Source organism: Gasterosteus aculeatus, chromosome X (assembly GCF_964276395.1).
Source record: "Gasterosteus aculeatus chromosome X, fGasAcu3.hap1.1, whole genome shotgun sequence".
Classification (NCBI taxonomy): domain Eukaryota; kingdom Metazoa; phylum Chordata; class Actinopteri; order Perciformes; family Gasterosteidae; genus Gasterosteus; species Gasterosteus aculeatus.
This window is the reverse complement of record NC_135698.1, coordinates 10,672,550-10,691,752: the sequence shown is the minus strand read 5'-3', so window position 1 is coordinate 10,691,752 and position 19,203 is coordinate 10,672,550. Positions and strand designations below refer to the sequence as shown.

At 44.0% G+C, this 19,203-nt stretch overlaps 1 protein-coding gene across 1 annotated transcript; it reads left to right on the top strand.

The window, feature by feature from the left end:
- Positions 1–111: 111 nt before the first annotated feature.
- LOC120809854 (DNA-directed RNA polymerase III subunit RPC2) lies at positions 112–18,397 on the top strand. The gene is made up of 28 exons (XM_040163990.2): positions 112–349; positions 678–710; positions 1,119–1,175; positions 1,260–1,324; positions 1,450–1,525; positions 1,883–1,983; positions 2,494–2,585; positions 2,693–2,810; positions 3,438–3,546; positions 4,307–4,429; positions 7,034–7,150; positions 7,229–7,363; positions 8,434–8,595; positions 8,808–9,008; positions 9,368–9,530; positions 10,502–10,655; positions 10,753–10,827; positions 10,940–11,038; positions 11,139–11,266; positions 12,618–12,827; positions 12,911–13,069; positions 13,456–13,573; positions 13,696–13,838; positions 15,924–16,027; positions 16,928–17,094; positions 17,441–17,554; positions 17,648–17,821; positions 18,036–18,397. The coding sequence occupies exons 1-28, from the start codon at positions 278–280 to the stop codon at positions 18,163–18,165; spliced, it is 3,399 nt and encodes a 1,132-aa protein (XP_040019924.1). The 5' UTR covers positions 112–277; the 3' UTR covers positions 18,166–18,397.
- The last annotated feature ends 806 nt before the right edge of the window (positions 18,398–19,203 follow it).

The following is a 19,203-nucleotide window of genomic DNA, read 5'->3' as shown; positions in this document are numbered from 1 at the left end:
AAAATATTCTGATAATCACACCTACAACAATGCACATGTGGATCTCCATACACTTGTTGCAGAAGATTAGAAATCTTTTTTCAGCCAAAGAAAAACGACAACATGCGGAACACTTACTTTACACTTATTTTACTTCTTCCCGCACGGACGTTTTACAGTGTAACACCAGAGCGGGGCTGCACGCTTCGGCCACTTCCGACCACACGATAGCACCATCGTTCGCCGGTGCGAGCCGAGGAGTCTTTTAGGTGTTCGCCGCGGGGCGCCGGGGAGAAGCATGGAGGTGCTGGGAGGAGAGTTCGGTGACTTGACTCCTCAGGAGCTCGCGGCTCCTGTCAACACGGTGGCGGTGAGTCGCGTGCGGATGACGACTCGAGAGCTTCCTCCACGGGCGCAGACGCTCACGTTAGCGCGGCGGCCATCGCTACACACTAGACATAGTCAATAATAACAATAATAATAACAGTAAACGGCTTCTGGAGGGACGTGTGAACCTTAATCACACGCGCGGTTTTCAGTTGTAGCGTCTTGAAATGTCAGTTTGCGAATTGAAGATATCGTGTCAACTTTAACTTGCGAAACATAAAGTGTTTTAAACCATTTACCGTCTCAGCTGGTGAATAAATAATCCAGTAAAACCTGATGTGTTATTTATGTATTTTCTTTTCATTTTACAGGAAAAATGGAAACTGTTACCAGCTTTTCTAAAGGTAACAGCTCAACATTAGTGCCCCAAATATCCCAAACTGAATTAAATCTTTCATGTTGTCTATAAATCCTCTGTCATTATTTATGTAGCATAAAGTTATATTGCGGTGAAACAGGAAATTGCGTGGGATACCAACCGGTATACTATAAATGGATAAAATATAGGGTAGAGTCTGCTTTAATGTAGAAATGACTTACGGATTTGCAACCTTGCCTATAACATATTGATACCTTAAAGTAACCGATGTTAATTATTTAAATTGTTCTCTTTCCATCTGGTCAAAACAACGTACGTTTCTGTTGGATCAAGTAATCACACTAATTGTATCAGCACTTGAGTACAATCTATCTACTTCACCGTGGACATTTTTCATTTCACTGTGTGACCTGTTGCTCGACCTGTTCTGCAGGTGAAAGGACTTGTGAAGCAGCACATCGACTCCTTTAACTACTTCATCAATGTTGAGGTGAAACACAACTCTTAACTTGGATTTGTGTACAGCTGTGATGTTATGTCCATGTGTTCATGTTGTTTATGTCTGCTCTTCCAGATAAAGAAAATAATGAAAGCCAATGAGAAGATCACAAGTGACGCTGATCCTATGTGGTATCTCAAGTACGTAGTTTGAACATCATTTCGGTTAACCGACATCAATCCAACCCTATGGACATCCACAGAGCAGCTTGTGTTGAGAATATTGATTTTATGCTTTTAATATTCATTAATGATTTCCTTGCAAGATACCTCAATATCTACGTCGGCATGCCGGATGTTGAAGAAAGCTTCAACGTAACCAGACCAGTATCTCCTCATGAGGTGAGCTTAGTTTGTTGTGTAATATTAAGAAAGATTTGTGCAACAGCAGTCAAACATCTTATTTAATTTTTTTTGTTAATTAGAAATAATTTGCACTTGACAGATAATTAATAAACATATTTATAATTGCACAAATTTAAAATATTCGGAGGTTGCAGCTTCTCACATTTTCTGTTTCATTTTTTGAACATTTAATCAAAGTACTGTAATCACAAATATTCTAGTTTCTTAAACTTTAATGGTTTAAGCTAAACATAGATAATAATAAAAAGTTTTGTTATAATGCAAAAAATTATTAACATATGGTGACCTAAAATTTCCAAACATTTAATTCGATGTTCCTGTTGTTTTTTACAGTGTCGTCTCAGAGACATGACCTATTCAGCGCCCATCACAGTGGACATCGAGTACACTCGTGGCAGTCAGAGAATCATCCGCAATGCGCTGCCCATCGGAAGGTATCGTAGTCTTACTTCCTTCCCTGATTTAGTTTACTATCTTCGTAGACAAAACTTAACAAGTCAAAAAGACATTTCATCAGTCAACATCCTTCACTCACTTTTAATTCTAGGCTCCTTTTTTCATTTAACTTAAATGTTAACTTCCACTCCAACAATGACCAACTGTATATCAATAACTTACCCCGTGTTGCCTTGAAATCCCTCAAAAGCTCTTTTCAGTAAACAAAATATAAAAAGATGAGAAGAGTCTTGATGAATTAAGTGTGATATGAGCAACTGCATGCTGATCAGCTGTCGTTAAACAAAGCCACCATTTATTTCTAATCAAGAGTTGCTCTACGCATGAAAAGGTTTTTTTCAGAGAGGTTGATTATGTTGAACTGTAATTTTACAGTTCTAGCTTTTGTTCATAATGGATACAAAATAATCTACAAACACACACAGCAGTGTATAAAGTGATTTAAGTTGATTTTGATACTTCTTTTTAATTAACTTTGCTTTTTTCAGGATGCCGATCATGCTGCGAAGCTCAAACTGTGTTCTCACAGGAAAGACGCCCATGGAGGTTTCTAAACTCAACGAATGTCCTCTGGATCCAGGTACACAACGGATGACACTGAATCAGAGCAATATCACATCACAATCACCAACACAGTTTTACTTTTGCGTTGGTGATTTATACTTTCCATGTGGTATTTCTTCACAGGGGGGTATTTTATTGTAAAGGGTCAGGAGAAAGTAATTCTGATCCAGGAACAGCTGTCCAAGAATCGAATCATTGTGGAGCAGGACAGGAAGGGAGCCGTGGGAGCCTCAGTCACCAGGTACTGTACCAACGTCTCCCCTGATCATAATAACAGGCAACTGCTTGTGAAGCACGCAAAACGTCAAAAGACATTATTGGTCTCAAATGAGTTCTTGAAATGTCGTCATTCTTTTTTTACTCTTTGCTCCATTCCTAATCAAAATAAAATCATGGATGTCATTATTTTGGGTTCGCCTGCAGCCATGCAGCATAGGTTTCCCTAGACATCTACTGATGAAACTGAGCTGTCTTTGAGATACGAGAACACTTGCGTTAAGCCTGACTTAGTGTCCATATACATGCAGTGCTTCATACCCATTGTATGCGTCTTTGAGGTCAAACAAAGTAGTTGCAATTCTTCCTCAGAAAGCATTTGCAAAGACAGATTTCTTTTTTTTATGCATTTGTGTCCATGTCTGCAGATCAGTGGACTTATAAAAGCTTTGGTAGGAGTTTGTATTGGACATCCTATCACGTGCACAATAAACAAAGCAACGATCCACTGTGATGGAATTACATAGAACATGTTACACTTTTGTTTTTGTAACTTTCCATCACTTATGTTATTGGAAAACATTTAGCTTTCTTTGTCAAACCTTCTGGATCTTCATCTGCTTTGATTTTGAAATCTTATCTTCACTTTCAGCTCCACTCATGAGAAGAAAAGCAGAACAAATATGATTGTCAAACAAGGGAGATTCTACCTGAAGCACAACACGCTGTCGGAAGACGCCCCCATTGCCATCATTTTCAAGGTGCAAGAGTTGTTGATGGTCCCGGTTTAACTGAACTTCCTGTAGGGGGGGCTGCAAGTCAGCGAGTTTTCTTTGTCAATGATGTCGCTTGCTGATAAACACCTTAGTTGATGGCATTATTTTTAATTATTTGCTTTTGTTTGCTGCAGCCTGCTGACCTGTCTGCAATGGATGATTTTTGCACTGCTTGAACAATTCATACTGCATTTTTTAAAAATAGGTTTTGTTTGCACGTTAGTGTGCAGTCAGAGCTCAATCGTTTCAGCGATTCTTCATCAGATTCATTTTCACGTGTCGCCATTTGCTCTCGTTGAAAATGTCAGTTAGCCGGCTGGCTTCATTAACTTCTTCCCCCACTAGAGACAAATCCCTCCGAACACGGCAACTGGTGGGTCTGCGGTGTTTGGAGCTGAAGTCATTGTCCACAGGGCACTCGTGGATATGCTCGCTCTGTTTGCAAACGAATATCCTGGATGACCCCCCCCCTCCCGCCCCCCCCCACCCCGTGTCGGCTGGCAGAAACAACTTCACATTTCCATAAACAAATGTCACACAACCTCGCGACTCCCAGTTCCCTCCTCCTGCTGTGTGCACTGCTCCTCCTTTTGCCCGCTGCTTCACCTCTTCCAGTTGCTAGTGGCAGAGTGTCTACTTTGTGTACATTTCACCTACTTTCAAAGCTCTGTGTGTAGCCACAGGAATGAAATATTAGTCCACACTTTGTTCCTGTAACGTGCCTCTTTGCCGGTCCCTCTCGCAGGGTATGGGCGTAGAGAGCGACCAGGAGATCGTGCAGATGATCGGCACAGAGGAGCATGTCATGGCCAGCTTCGCCCCGAGCCTGGAGGAGTGCCAGAAGGCTCAGATCTTCACTCAGACTCAGGTACCTCAGTGGTCCATGTGTGGTGGAAATAGTTATCAAATCATAGGAATACTCCCCGGATTTTACACCTGCAAAGCTAACAAGCAACGTCTTTATCGGCCGTTGTTTAAAAAAACAAAAAAAACATGAGAAAATTATTAAATTGCATATTATAATAATTCACAAATAATTAGTTAAATAATATAATAATAAAAAAATAAAAAGTACATAAAAATCAGAAGACAAAAAAATAAATGCGAGTAGAACCAGAACGATTATAAACAAATGAAGTCTTTGAGAAATAACCCAGACATCATCCTGGATTCATCCTGAGCTTGAAAAGTTAAGTCTTTTTACCAGACACATTTTGTGGAAATGTAGGATCCACTATTTAAATTGTCAGCCCATCTTGACCTCGGCCCTTATTAAACCTGTTGAGGAATAATGGGAGATGAAAAGACTGATACCGTTCATGTCTGTGCAGTAGATATAAACTTGACGACAGATGAACTCGGTGTTACGCACACACTGGAAGCCGAGGGAATCGAGTGGCCTCGCTCTTTCAACTATTAGAAAATCATCCCACCAGCAACTCCAATGCAGTGTTCACACTAAAGCAACAAAAGCCACCTTGTTCGGCCTGCTCCATCGCCTGTGACTCGTTGCGAAACCGCACCCAAGTGGTCTTTGACGTGGTTAAATAAATTGCACGTTTCTTTGATGGAACCGAGCAGGTTTAAACAAAAACATGTGACTGGTTCTCTCTTCACCGCGTCAATGAGAGCGTCAAAGCTTTGTAGCCTCTCACACCGACAAGTGCCCGCCGTCACTCAGTGGCCTCCATTTGACACGACGACTTGTAGCCTGTTGTTTTGTCGCTCGAGCAAAGTGTGAACGCGGCATAAAGCTCGCTAATTGGAGTCTCTGTCGGTCGCCTGGCAACCACGCAGCGACGAAGAGACTCCGGAAGTCACTTTCCTCCGGGGCAAATCCACCGCCACTACTGTCATTTTTGGTCTTGGCTTTGAAGTCATTTTGTGACAGATATTTGTTAATTAGTGAGAATTTCAGCGAGAAAGTGGACAAGCATATTTCTGAAAATGTAACACATTGAGGATAATTTCTATTGAAGTCTACATCATGACCTGATGGATTAAAAAGACGTTGAAAGCAATAACTGTCCCTCTATTATGCATTATATGAAGAACTAAATAACTCCAGTCAGTGTTTTTTTTTATTTTGTGTGTGTACGATAGAGTGCTTTGAATGATCAATTTGACAGAATGATAATCTCATTACAATATTATTGAATCATCAGCCGTCCCCGATATTCCCATGAACTGAAGAGACGGCCGTTTGTTTCGACACTGAAACAAACGGCTCCTGTTGGCAGAGTGTGTTTTCTCTGTCTCTCTGTGATCGGATGACTACGGTTTTGTCTTGCCAGCCAGTAAAGTAATGTTTTGGAGGGTTTATTCATGTTTACTTTGACATCTACAGATGAATGCAGTCGGCCGATTTGTTTTTTCATAAAGATTATGTTGTTAGAGGAACCACTGATGCATTGATGAGGCCATATTTGCTTCCTAGCAACCAGTCTGCGCAGCGCTCATGTTCCTCTGCCTGCCAGCCTGCATGATGTCTTTTCATGGTATTCATTGGGTCATTGTAATGTGCACAATGAGGCCTAAATCTATATAATTAAAGGCAGATAAGGCTTAAGGAACATTGTTATCAGATTATGAGAAGTAATGTGTTTAAACTATATTTGCCTGTCATATTTTTCTTCTTGTGATATATATACTTAGAAATCTGATTTGAAAATATCAATTAATACATGTGGTTTCATGGTATTACAATATTTATGTATTTTAATTATATAAATATATATATATATACAAAATTAATCCTTTTTAAATGCATTTCTCATAATCTATATTTGATGGTTTCTCTAAATTAGATAATCACATTGTTCATGTGTTCATAATATGAAAGGGAAATGCGTGAATCTAATGCCGGATGCCAGGGTGGGTGGTCTTGAAGAAAGTCTTTGGTCTCATTATCTTCTGACCTTTTCTATAGTTCAGGAGCGAGCTCCAGAGAAACACAGATGTGCGAGTGGATGTGCGTGTGCGCGTGTCACTCCCCTATGTGTGTTCCGCACTCTTTCTAGAAAGTTCCTCACATATTAATAATGTTATTGATCAGTTTTGGGTAGCGGACCTCCAATACATTTTGTAATTAGTATCCGGTATCAGACGTTGTGAGGCTTCAAGGGGAGACATTAGGGGATAACCCCCCCCAAAATACCTCCATAAAATTGCAGAAAGTGTGCATTAAATGCCTTATCGGGATCATGGAAGTTGTCAATAATTTGGTCTTTGATCCAATATTTCTTAAAATACACTTAATTTGCAGAATGCTCAATAACTGCAAAGCTGCATTTGTGTCACAATGATGCATTCAATTGTGACCCAAACTTTTTGCACATCACATATAATTATTTTATTTTTTTTGCAAATTATTTAGATCAAATTCGTTAAAAAGAACCCTTTTTTGGTATCCCATCAGCATCAGCAGTCGACTCTCCTTGAACTCGCCTGTAAATGCTCCTCTGCGTTTCAGGCTCTGCGGTACCTCGGGAATAAAGTGCGGCGACAGCGCATGTGGGGAGGCCCCAAGAAGACCAAGATGGAGGAGGCCAGAGAGCTCTTGGCCTCTCTTATCCTCACGCATGTGCCTGTATGTTCGTTACCGGACAGACAAGAATCCCAGAGTGTGTATTTCACAAAGTCTAATCATTGTGTGTTGTGTCGGCAGGTCAAAGAGTTTAACTTTCGGGCAAAGTGTATTTACCTGGCTGTTATGGTTCGGAGGGTGATCCTGGCTCAAGGGGGCAACAAGGTGGACGACAGAGATTACTATGGCAACAAACGTCTTGAGTTGGCCGGGCAGGTAAGCCTCTAGGTCTCACTTACTTTAGGTTCATTCAGTCCATTTCGTTAGTGAAATAGTCAACGGATCAAACGGAAATCAATTCTGCCATTAAAAGGCACCCTGTTGACTTGGGCCTTTTGTAAGTGAAAGGTGCTTTTCTACCTTTTCTTTACTTGCTAGAAAAGAAAACAGGCTTGATACTGAACAACAAAACACATGTGGAAAAGAACAAATATCACTCGTAATGCGAATGGGTCACAGCACCGGACCGGAGGACAGCGGCTGCAGCCCTGATCTCTCACCTGCACCTTTGTTCCTGCCTCCTTCCTTTAATAAGACTCATTATTTCCATTCAGCTTTGTTTTTCCCTGTTTTGTTTTCAACCCCCCCTGTATTTCAGTCTGGCTTTGTTAGGAGAGAGATATGCAGTGGCACCAAAATCCAGAGGCCGAGGAAAGCATGGGGATTTTTCAGCACCGTGACAATAGAATTGCTGCCTTGACTGGAGCGATTGAGCTAATCCGCAGGCCCGGCTCTGATAATGTAATTACTGCTGTCTTAAGGCCTTTAATTTCCCCCCCCCACCTGCTCTGTATAAGGAGCAGGCGTGGAGGAGGGGGGAGTACAGACCCCTCTTTCAATAGGGGGCTTACACACTAACAACGCCAGCAATCTCTCCTCTCTCTCCAATTATGGTTCCCTGACATTCAACTAATTGGCCCGGCTGCGCAGCGGAAGCTTAATTTCTTTATTAACTTTAAGCAGCGCTGCTTGTTTGTTTTTGATGTATGCTAATGCGCGTGGTGGGAGGGGGGTTGCGAGCGAGGTCGCCTCCTTTAGGGGCAGGCGGAGGAGGACAGGGACCTCGGCCGCATGCCAGGTCAGGCTTATCGGTGAGCCGGCGTACCTGGTTATTAAATCTGACTGCAATCCACCTGGTTACCGATTAAAGGCAGGAGCACACGTGAGCGGCCAGTGGGTCCGACTATGAAGACAGGATTCTCACTCACTCCGCGTCCTGGCCGGAGATGTGGCCGCGTCGATCGGAAAAAAACGTGGTTCCTGATGATCGTCGCTCTCTGTCTCAGCTCCTGTCCCTGCTGTTTGAAGATCTGTTTAAGAAGTTCAACTCTGAGCTGAAGAAAATTGCTGACCAGATCATCCCCAAGCAGAGAGCAGCTCAGTTCGACGTGGTGAAGCACATGCGGCAGGATCAGATCACCAACGGCATGGTCAATGCCATCTCCACTGTGAGTGCGTACGAGTCGCAGGCCATAAATATGGAGAAGTTAGAAAACAGAGAGAAAGCATCTCACATCAAATATTAAAAATGTTTTTTTTTTACTACACTACTTCAGTAGGTAACATTGTTTTTGTTATTGTAAATGTTTGAGTTTATTGTTTTACGACGAATGTGTCCTTTAGGCAGGTTAATTAACAGTGGTGAATTTTGTTACCACAGGGCAACTGGTCTCTGAAGAGGTTCAAGATGGACCGTCAGGGTGTCACCCAGGTCTTGTCTCGTCTCTCTTTTATTTCGGCTCTCGGCATGATGACGAGAATCTCCTCGCAGTTTGAGAAGACCAGGAAGGTGAGCGGGCCGCGCTCCCTGCAGCCGTCTCAGTGGGGCATGTTGTGCCCGTCGGACACACCTGAGGGAGAGGTGAGTGAGCCCCAGCAGCTACAGCTCACCTTCTGTCACAGTTGTCCGTATTGCGTATCTCCCCAATGCTAAAATCTGAATTTAAAGCATGCATTGAATATGCACAGTTGAAATGATTGTTGTTGTAGTGATTTGGTTGTTGTTTTCCTGAAGATGCGTGGGTCAGCAATGATGTTTTTGTGCAGAATGGCTCAACGTTTTGTGCATTTCTTGCAAAGCCTGCGCAGAATTTAATTTATTATGTTACCTGAGAAATACCTATATCGTTTTTTCAATTTTGCCCATCCCCAGTGTAAAGACAGACATGCAACTTCCTACATAACAGTTCATGGTTGGTATCGTTGTTTTTTTGCCTGCAGGCTTGTGGTCTGGTGAAGAACTTGGCGCTGATGACCCACATCACCACCGACATGGAGGACGGTCCGATCATCAAACTGGCCTTCAACCTGGGAGTAGAAGACGTCAACCTGCTGTCTGGAGAGGAGCTCTCCTATCCAAGCGTCTTCCTCGTCTTCCTCAATGGTAGAACTCCTCTGCGCCAGTGCAGCTTATACATGAATGAACGCAAAAAGAACGAACCGTGGATGCTGTTGCTTCAGAACACTTGAAAAGAAAAGTTGAATCCTTCCTGTTTTGAACGCCTGGCTTCTGAACATGAAGGGAAAATATTCTGTTTAGTTTACAGGAAGAAATTTTGTGTTTTGCAGGAAGGCTGATAATCATTAATTTAATGGCAGCAGTAGGTAATATTCTCGAGTCAGAACATGGCCCCTTAATTACTGTATATGTTTGTCTCGCCACTGATAACTGTCAAATTATATTAGCTGCCATAGCATTTAATTAGTTGGTAGCAGCAGGTGTCAAAGCCCTTCAGAGTGTGTGCTCTGCCTCACACGGAGGCAGAGCACAGTGTCTCCTCTGTTCTCCGCTCGTTTGTCTGTCAGACTCGATATGAGCAAACCCCTGCAGGCAGCCGGAGCTCTGCTTCCGCCAGCCGTGGAGGTTCAGAGTAAATTACTGTACACACATACTATTTTTTTTTTTCCATTTAGAGTTTGCAAATGGGAATTTTTAACTCAGAATTTAGCCCATAAATAGAATGTGTTCACTGTGCTTTACTCTGGTAGTGACGTATAACACTGATAGAATAGGGCTGAATCAAGAAAATGAATGGATGTATTTGTAGTGCAGACCGTTGCTTGGACGTCACATTGGATTCAGAGAAAGTTTGATGGGCATTTTTCTCCATTCTTTGACATTTTATAGACAGCATAATTAATTGAGAAATGAATGGAAGGATGAAGCAATTATGAAAATAATCATCCGTTCCACCCCTAGTCTACGCCCAGACGGCACACGCGTGACAAGTACGATGTTCACAGCCCCTCCTTCCTTTAGACTGCAGACACTGCAACACTTGCAGGTTAATAATTAAATTATTAACTTTGAAAGTGTGCGTTTTCTGTGTGCGTCTGTCTCTGTCATGTGCACAGGTAACATTCTCGGTGTGATTCGAGACAATCGCAAGCTTATCAGCACCTTCAGACTGATGCGCAGGGCAGGTTTTATCACAGAGTTTGTGTCAATCTCCACCAACTTGACCGACCGCTGCGTCTACATCTCTTCCGATGGGGGACGTCTCTGCAGGTGGGCAAGTTCAAGCCAACAAGGCCGAAACCATCACAATGAAATGCTTGAAATTTTTTGACAGCTTTCTGCTCCAATGTGTGTTGTTCTCCATCAGGCCGTACATCATAGTGAAGAGGGGACAACCCATGGTGAAAAACAAGCACATAGAAGATCTGTCACAGGGCTACAGGTGATATTGCAATTTAAGAGATTTTAAGAGCGATTTGTTTAGAGATAATTTATTTAAGGTTGGAAGGTTTTTTTCTTTGTTTATATAACTTGAAGACTTTTCGTGCCTCCAGAACCTTTGAAGACTTTCTGCACGAGGGCCTGGTGGAGTATCTGGACGTCAACGAGGAGAATGACTGTCACATTGCCCTCTATGAACACATGATTAGCAAGTGAGCGGCACCTCGTTCCCCTGAAACACAAGAAAATTGGAAAATCTTTGTCTCATTTAACGCTCTTGTTTCACAATCCTATTTGTTTTATTTTCTGCAGAGACACAACCCATTTGGAGATTGAGCCCTTCACGTTGCTGGGGGTGTGCGCCGGCCTCATTCCTTACCCTCACCACAACCAGTCACCCAGGAACACTTACCAGTGTGCTATGGGCAAGCAGGCCATGGGTAAGACTCGGCTGCACAGGAAGCTGTAGTCAGCAGGAAGGTCTTTAAACTGTAAATATGTCAAATCCTTTCTCATGCATCCTCCACAAAGCGACAGTGTTTACTTCTGCACATGCATACAAAAAAAGCAAAGAATGTTATATCAAGACTATTCTTCAGCCCCCTAAATCTGCTGGTTCAGAGTTTAGTTTTATTTGCACAAGATAAAATCATTCAAAAGGACATTAGAATAACAAACAGTACAGATACAAGCAGCCTGCTGGTTCGTCTGCCCCCAAAACTCCTGCTCCTGCTCTACTTCTTGTCAGAATACATTTGTGTGTGTGATTGAGTGTTTGTCTTATATGTGTGTGTGTGTGTGTGTGTGTCAGTGGGTGTGTGTATGCACATGGACATCAAACATGGGGCGCTTGCGTATTTCCTCTATTGTACCGTGTGTGTGCGGAGGCCCTTTCCCTGCCAGTCACCCAGAGTGTCATTAGCAATTCATTGTGTCTGCTCTGGCTGCGCTTAGGGGGTCAGTGTGCTCAGCTGCGAAAGACCACAGAGTGCGCACCCGCAGCTCCTTGGTAACCAAAACTTCCCCAAACGGCCCCGCTAACATTCGTAAGAGCTGCGGTCACCCGCACACAGCTTTACCTCCGTCCGTCACCTCCGCCCCTTTTTCCCCCGCTCCCCCGTTATTACAAAAACGTAGACTGGAACTATATTCGGGCCAATATCCTCTGCCTTGTCTGGTTTGTGTGGACAGCCCCATACATGTGCAAATCCGGTTGTGTGGCTTGGGCCCATTATCACAGACTGCTTGTAGCCTGATTGTGAAGTAATAGCGGCGGACAAATGTCAAGGCTTCCATGGAGGCCAGGCTTTATACCATAAGACAGCCGCCGCACCGAGATGGTGCTAAACAGGCTCAGCCGCGACCCACCCAACGGGAGGATTTACCTCCCATAATCCACCCATAATTGATTTACAGACGTTACAAATTGTGTGTATTGACATATCTCAGAATACCGGTCATATCATATCTAGATAATATGTATCCGCACATAGGATCTTCAATTAATAGTCTCAGTGAAGCTCAGGATTTTGTATGGTCTTGTGTGAGTTTAATAATGAGAAGTGCAGATTTTCTCTGAATTGCTTTCTTGTCTTGAAGTAATTGTAGTTTATGTCCAGTTCAAAGACCACAATTTATTGTATTTTATATTATTCCCTTGTATTACGAGATAATTATAGATATGCAGCAAACTCTTATCAGATTCCATATATGCATCAACGTCTCCTTCCAGTGGCTCACAGAAGCAGGAAAACATCAGCAGTGGTTCACCTCCATGTCCCCTCTCTCCAGGGACTATTGGCTACAACCAGAGGAACCGCATCGACACTCTGATGTACCTGCTGGCGTACCCGCAGAGGCCCATGGTCACGACCAAAACCATCGAGCTGATTGACTTTGAGAAGCTGCCTGCTGGTCAGAACGCCACTGTGGCCGTGATGAGCTACAGCGGCTACGACATTGAGGACGCTCTAATCCTCAACAAAGCCTCGCTCGACAGAGGTGACGTTGCATGGCGCCGGTTTCACAGGGTCCTAGTGTTTTTTAAATCGTTTGATTTATTGATCCTCATGTTTCCCTCTCAGGATTTGGTCGGTGCCTCGTCTATAAAAACGCTAAGTGCACACTGCGGCGTTACACCAACCAGACTTTTGACAAGGTGATGGGGCCCATGCTGGACGCTGTAACACGAAAGCCTATCTGGAGGCACAGCATCCTGGACGCTGACGGGATCTGCTCCCCCGGTAAGACCCAGCGTGCCTCACTGCTCTAATAATGTTATTGACTAATATAGATCCCAATGCAACAGGATGCGTCTGTGGCTGCACATGCTGGTGCATGTCTGTTCCTCTCGGCATTCAGAACCTTATTTCAGACAGATTGTTTTTATTTCAGAGAGCTGTTGGTTAAAAGTTCCATCGTATAAGCGCCTGTAATGAACCCTGCAGGCCACCATAACCCTGGTGTGTGTGTGTGTGTGTGTGTGTGTGTGTGTGTGTGTGTGTGTGTGTGTGTGTGTGTGTGTGTGTGTGTGTGTGTGTGTGTGTGTGTGTGTGTGTGTGTGTGTGTGTGTGTGTGTGTGTGTGTGTGTGTGTGTGTGTGTGTGTGTGTGTGTGTGTGTGTGGCACAGGTGAGAAAGTGGAGAACAAGCAGGTGTTGGTGAACAAGTCCATGCCAACTGTCACCCAGACACCACTGGAGGGCAGTACCCAGCCAGGCCAGCCCCAGTACAGAGATGTGCCCATCAGGTGAGTGCACCCCCACCTCTTTGCGTGAAGAAGAAACCGTTCAACTTTTTTTGTTTGGTTTCTTGCAACGCTCGCTGTACAGAAAAATCACTTTGGCCGTTCTGCCTTTTCTGCCTCTGCAGCTACAAGGGCTCGACGGACTCGTACATCGAGAAGGTCATGATTTCATCCAACGCCGAGGATGCTTTCCTCATCAAGATCCTCCTCAGGCAGACCAGGAGGCCAGAGATAGGAGACAAATTCAGCAGTCGACACGGACAGAAAGGTTCCACCCCGAGTGCTCTTGGACTGTATTGTCTCGCTGAATAAGGCTGGCGTGTTACGCTCAAACCTAAATCCTTCCACTTCCACCATATCCCACCACTTAGAGCCCCAAATCCCAAACTGTCACCAGAGATTGTAAATGACTGGGGGGGGGACCATGGTCGTCTCTTTACCACAGCATTTGTTGAGTCAAGTCCCAGTAGCTGTTGCTCTGTCACTGCCCCCCTGTCCTCATCTTTCAAGAGCTCTTTTCAATTAATTGGCTCTTTGTCCTGTGCCAGACTATGCAAATTTATTACACCCCAGCAGTATTCTGCTGCTGCTGCTGCAGGAAAAGTGTTTACAACCGCCATTGTTTTGCAGCACCTCCCCTATTGGGGGCTTGTATGATGTTTTAATCAAAAAGCTAACTGGCGCCACGCATAATTTACTCTCCTCATTAACGCAGCGGCCAGTGGGCGGTCAGCTCGGGGTGGGACAGGGTCTTCTGTCTCCAATAGTGACCAAGAGAGAGGGGTCGCCGCGGGGTTACGCTGCAGAGCTGGATGGAAACTCCCAGATGTGCAACTGATGTTCGGCTGGTCGGGCCACTCGTGGCTGAGCGGTTTACGGACACCTTTTAGAATTGAGAAACGTTCGGGGAAACTTGTTTCTCCTGCTGCAGGGAAATGGTGTTTGAACATAGAATTAACCGCATAAATGTTTCAAGCGGAATCATAAATCTGGGATTTGTTACTTTATTAGGATTTGGCTGCAGCAATAGATCTCACAGCTACTCATGACTAGTCTCATAAGTCCTGGTCACCAGAGCAGAATAAGTTAATTATTTACACACACACACACACACACACACACACACACACACACACACACACACAGCTGTGGAGGTGGGGGAGGAGGTGGCGGGGTTGTCAGTAGTAGGGGCCCATTGTGCGAGCCGCCAGCGTGGGGCTGTATGAGCTGTGATGGAGGGCTCTGGACCCTTGCTGTTGTCTTGCCTTTCTCTCCTGATTTCATGCCTCTTTTATCATTCACTTTCACACAAAACAAACAACACCGAGGATGTCTGCTATGGGAACTAGGGTCCCTCTCTCTGAATCTTTCTAATCACCTTCTCCTCCATTTTCTACTGTGGTTCTTGTTGCTCTTTTTCCCTCTTTAATCCTACTTTTACACTGATATCCCCAACTTTTCTTTTGACTTTTTTTTATTTTCCGCTTTTACCTTTCTTTTTTTTTTTTCTGGCTCAGCCGTTCTCGCCTTTTTCTTGTTCTCTTTTCACCTTCTTCCTGCTCTTTAGATGACTTTCCAACAAATTGCTGTACTTGTTCCCAGTCAACATCCTGCGACTACATCCTGCGTGGCATCGACAATGGCAATGAATGGTCGGCTAATCGTGTATTTTTCCCACGTGCACAGATTCAGATTCAATTTCTCCTCTCCCAGTAGACCCCCCCCCCTCCACTTCCTCGGAGCTAAACCGAAAGTCACGGAGGTGTAATCCTGGTCTCCTTGTCAAGCCAAGCACCTTTCTGCACTTCCTGCTCTCCTTCTCTTGCCTCCTTTTTTTTTTTCTTTTTCTTTTTTACATTTGCAAATAGGCCCTCGATCTGTTGACCGTGGCCTGGGAAGAGTGCTTCGGCCCCCTCGGCAAACATTTGCCCTCGCACTTAAACTCCTGGCTACCAGAGCGCTCGTCCCCCCACGTCATGTGAATCAAAAGACGAGCCTGTCGGGCCGCATGAGAGGAGGGAAATGTCATTCTGTCAGAGGTCCACAGTGCGTTTACCTACAAGCTGCTGTTCGTACTTGGTTCTGTTTGGTCCGTTTTGGGGATTTCACGACGTGAAACAAACCATTACATTTGTGATTTTTGTATTTAGTACTTTTCAGATTCATCATTTTAAGTTTTAATGATGTTCTGAGAGCTCAAAATGGCTCGTTTTGTCTAATTACTAATCGGCCAAAGTTATTTACACTGTTATTAAATGCAGAATAGAATCCGATCGCCATGTAGGGAGCTGAAATGAGCAACTTGTGATGAATGACTTCAACATATTGTGCTGTTTTTCTCTGTGTGTAACAGGTGTTTGTGGCCTCATAGTCCCGCAGGAGGACATGCCGTTCTGCGACACGGGCATCTGTCCCGACATTATCATGAACCCTCACGGATATCCCTCCAGAATGACGGTACCTATTTTTTTTAATTGTCTCAATCAAATTAGGGCTGCTACTAAAGATTATTGATTCTGTTGTATTTACGCACAGTCCCAGGTGACGTCTGCAGAAGTAATTTTTTTTGTCTGACATAAAATCAAAATTAAATTCACTTTCATGACAAAAAAAAGCAGCATTTCAGCTGCTGGAACCAGTTAATCTTCTGTATTACTGTTTAAAAAGCGACTGAAATGAATAATTCGGTTGTAGATTTGTTTTCTATCATTTGCCCGATGCTCTTCAGAACTCTGTTCTGGAGCCAAAGCGTCATTATTCCCGCTCCGCTCCTCTCCGGGGTTATCGTTGGCTTCCAGAGCACACGTCCATTCACGCCGGCTAAGCGGCAATCTCACTGTTCACAAACAGATATCTGTTGCTGTGGAGACGGCTGCCGGTGACGCCGCCGCCTGTCGCAGTGTGTGCAAGTTTTATCAAACATGCGCGGCGTATTTCAACGGCAGGATGGTGCTGAATGTGAATGACATGGAACTTGGCCCCCGTTTCCACCGGCTTTTTGTCCCTTACACTGTAAAAACTAATCTTTACTGCTGAAGTTGTCAGTGCCCGTGTGTGTGTGTTTGCGCGCTGTGGTTGCCATGGGAAAGACTGAGAAATGTTGGCTCGGGAAGATGTCTCTGTGGCCGCAGAGTGAAATGAGAGTAGGTGTTTCCTTTTATGTGGTGGGGTCAGGGGTCCTCTGGGTGGGACCGCCGAGGAATTGTTGAAATCAGTCATCCTTAGACCGCCGGTCCCAAGCCGTGGGGTACATGTGTAATCTACTCTTACCCCGCGATATCAACATCTGGTGGCGGGAGAATGTAAAACACAAAAGCTGTATGTTCTGAACAAAGCCGATGTCTGTGATTCTGCCAGGTGGGGAAATTGATCGAGCTGCTGGCCGGGAAAGCCGGAGTCCTGGATGGACGGTTTCACTACGGTACGGCGTTCGGAGGCAGCAAGGTGAAGGACGTGTGCGAGGATCTCATCCGCTATGGATACAACTACCAGGGCAAAGACTACGTCACCTCGGGAATCACCGGGTAATAAAGAGCTCAACGTGTCGTCCCAGTAAACACACTCACCCTCCCAGCTGCTTTCTACGCGGCTTTTTTCAATACCTTTCTTGGTGATTTTAAAGAAACGTCTGCTCACTCTTCCATTACAACATGACAAGAGTGCAACTTTTATTAATAAAGAAATCGCCTTTCGTGTAGAGATAAAGAAAAGTGACAAACGCCGATTCAAACAGGCGGACCAGCAATCCCCACAAATGTCTGATTTGCAACCATCACCACCTGATTTGCAACCACCACCACCATGTTTTTACCTGATAATAGACAGATGCGTGTTATTGAATTGACTAAATATACATTTTTTCCCCCTCAGGGAACCTCTGGAGGCTTATATCTACTTTGGACCGGTGTATTATCAGAAGTTGAAGCACATGGTGCTCGACAAAATGCACGCCAGAGCCCGAGGCCCCAGAGCCGTTCTCACCAGGTAGAAATCAACGTCCCCAGTTGTAATCACGTGGAAATAACGAAATCACTACTGTTACTCTGGCCTCATCACTTCGCATCCCGTCGTCCTCAGGCAGCCTACGGAGGGCCGCTCCAGAGACGGAGGCCTGCGTCTGGGCGAGATGGAGCGCGACTGCCTGATTGGCTACGGAGCGAGCATGTTGCTTCTGGAGCGCCTCATGATCTCCAGTGACGCCTTTGAGGTGGACGTGTGCGGCCAGTGCGGCCTCCTGGGATACTCCGGCTGGTAAGTTGGACGCTGCAGATCGGTTTCCCCTGGGTGCCGACGCGTAGGATAACCGAGGTCTGCTGAGGCATTGCGAGGGTTTGTCAGGTTTTGTTTAATATGATTGCAGTAAGGGTTACAAATTGAATCTATAACAGTCCTCAGTTCTTATGGAGGTTCGGCGGGTCGTCCTCTCCTTTGTCCACAGTCTGATTCTCAGTTTTCAATCTTCCAGGTGTCACTACTGCAAGTCTTCCTGTCACGTTTCCTCGCTGCGGATCCCGTACGCCTGCAAGCTGCTGTTCCAGGAGCTGCAGTCCATGAACATCATCCCCCGACTCAAACTGTCGCGCTACAACGACTGAGCCGGCAGGGACACGAACGCATGTCTGTGTGAGTGAAAGGTTCAGAGGTAGAGATTTAAGCTTTCACAGTGTTTAGAGCTGTGAATGAAGAGGGAACCGGTTAAATCCTGCGTTTACATTTTTGTTGATGTTTGCAAACTAAGACCATGTGACGGTTCTCATTTGTGTTCATACTTTCTCACCATTGTTTTTTCTATGTGTACATAATAAACTAAAAAAAGTTTCACAATCAGCTGCTGTGTGCTGCTATTTGGTTACTTAACTACTGCTAATTTATTTCATGTCAATCTACAAATATTGAAAAAGCTGCAGAACTTGCATGTTCCTTCCCGTCTGCTTCTCTTCAAAATGGCCCAAAAGTAAAGAAATGTGTTTAAAACATTGTCGCAAGATTATAAACTCTTCTTGTAGTTAAGATGTAATTTATGTGCTGATGAAACATTTTAAGAAAATATCCATTTGCCTTAATATTTAAAGGTCTGATAATGGTGAGAAAACACCACATTCATAAAAAAATATGTTTCTAATATTAATGATCAAATGTAACAATCTAGTGAGTAAATAGAATGAATATGTTCCTCTATAATTCACTACATAAATTACAAAATAAACTACAAATACTTGATTATTATTGTTAGTATTAGGCCACAAACAAATACTAATTTTCATTGATTTCATATTTTGAGTATCTTCGTGATTTAATGCATTCATAATTGGTTAAATACAAATATCAGGACATTTTGAAAGATTGCTGTCTGAACAAAGACAACGAAAACCGCTTAAGAAGCTAAAACAAGACTCTGTAATTTTCAAAGTCCTCCAAGAGCTAACCACTGCAGTTGGTCTATTTTACGGCTGGAAATGCCATTAAATACCAACACCAGGACACGATTCTCCAGTAGTAACACTGAATTATCAGCCAGCTCATATTAAACCCATCGGGTAAAATGTTTCCACATGTTTGCTTCCAGATGAATCCGTTTAGAAACTTAATTGGAGGCTCATTAAACCATTAGTATAAATGTTTGTTTGTATTTA

What these genes read in the sequence shown, in the direction of transcription:
- LOC120809854 (XM_040163990.2), top strand. Translation starts at nt 278, where the DNA reads ATGGAGGTGCTGGGAGGAGAGTTCGGTGACTTGACTCCTCAGGAGCTC. An exon ending in GTCTTGAGTTGGCCGGGCAG is followed by an intron (nt 7,364 to 8,433) that starts GTAAGCCTCTAG and finishes TCTCTGTCTCAG; the next exon opens with CTCCTGTCCCTGCTGTTTGA. An exon ending in TACAGAGATGTGCCCATCAG is followed by an intron (nt 13,574 to 13,695) that starts GTGAGTGCACCC and finishes CTGCCTCTGCAG; the next exon opens with CTACAAGGGCTCGACGGACT.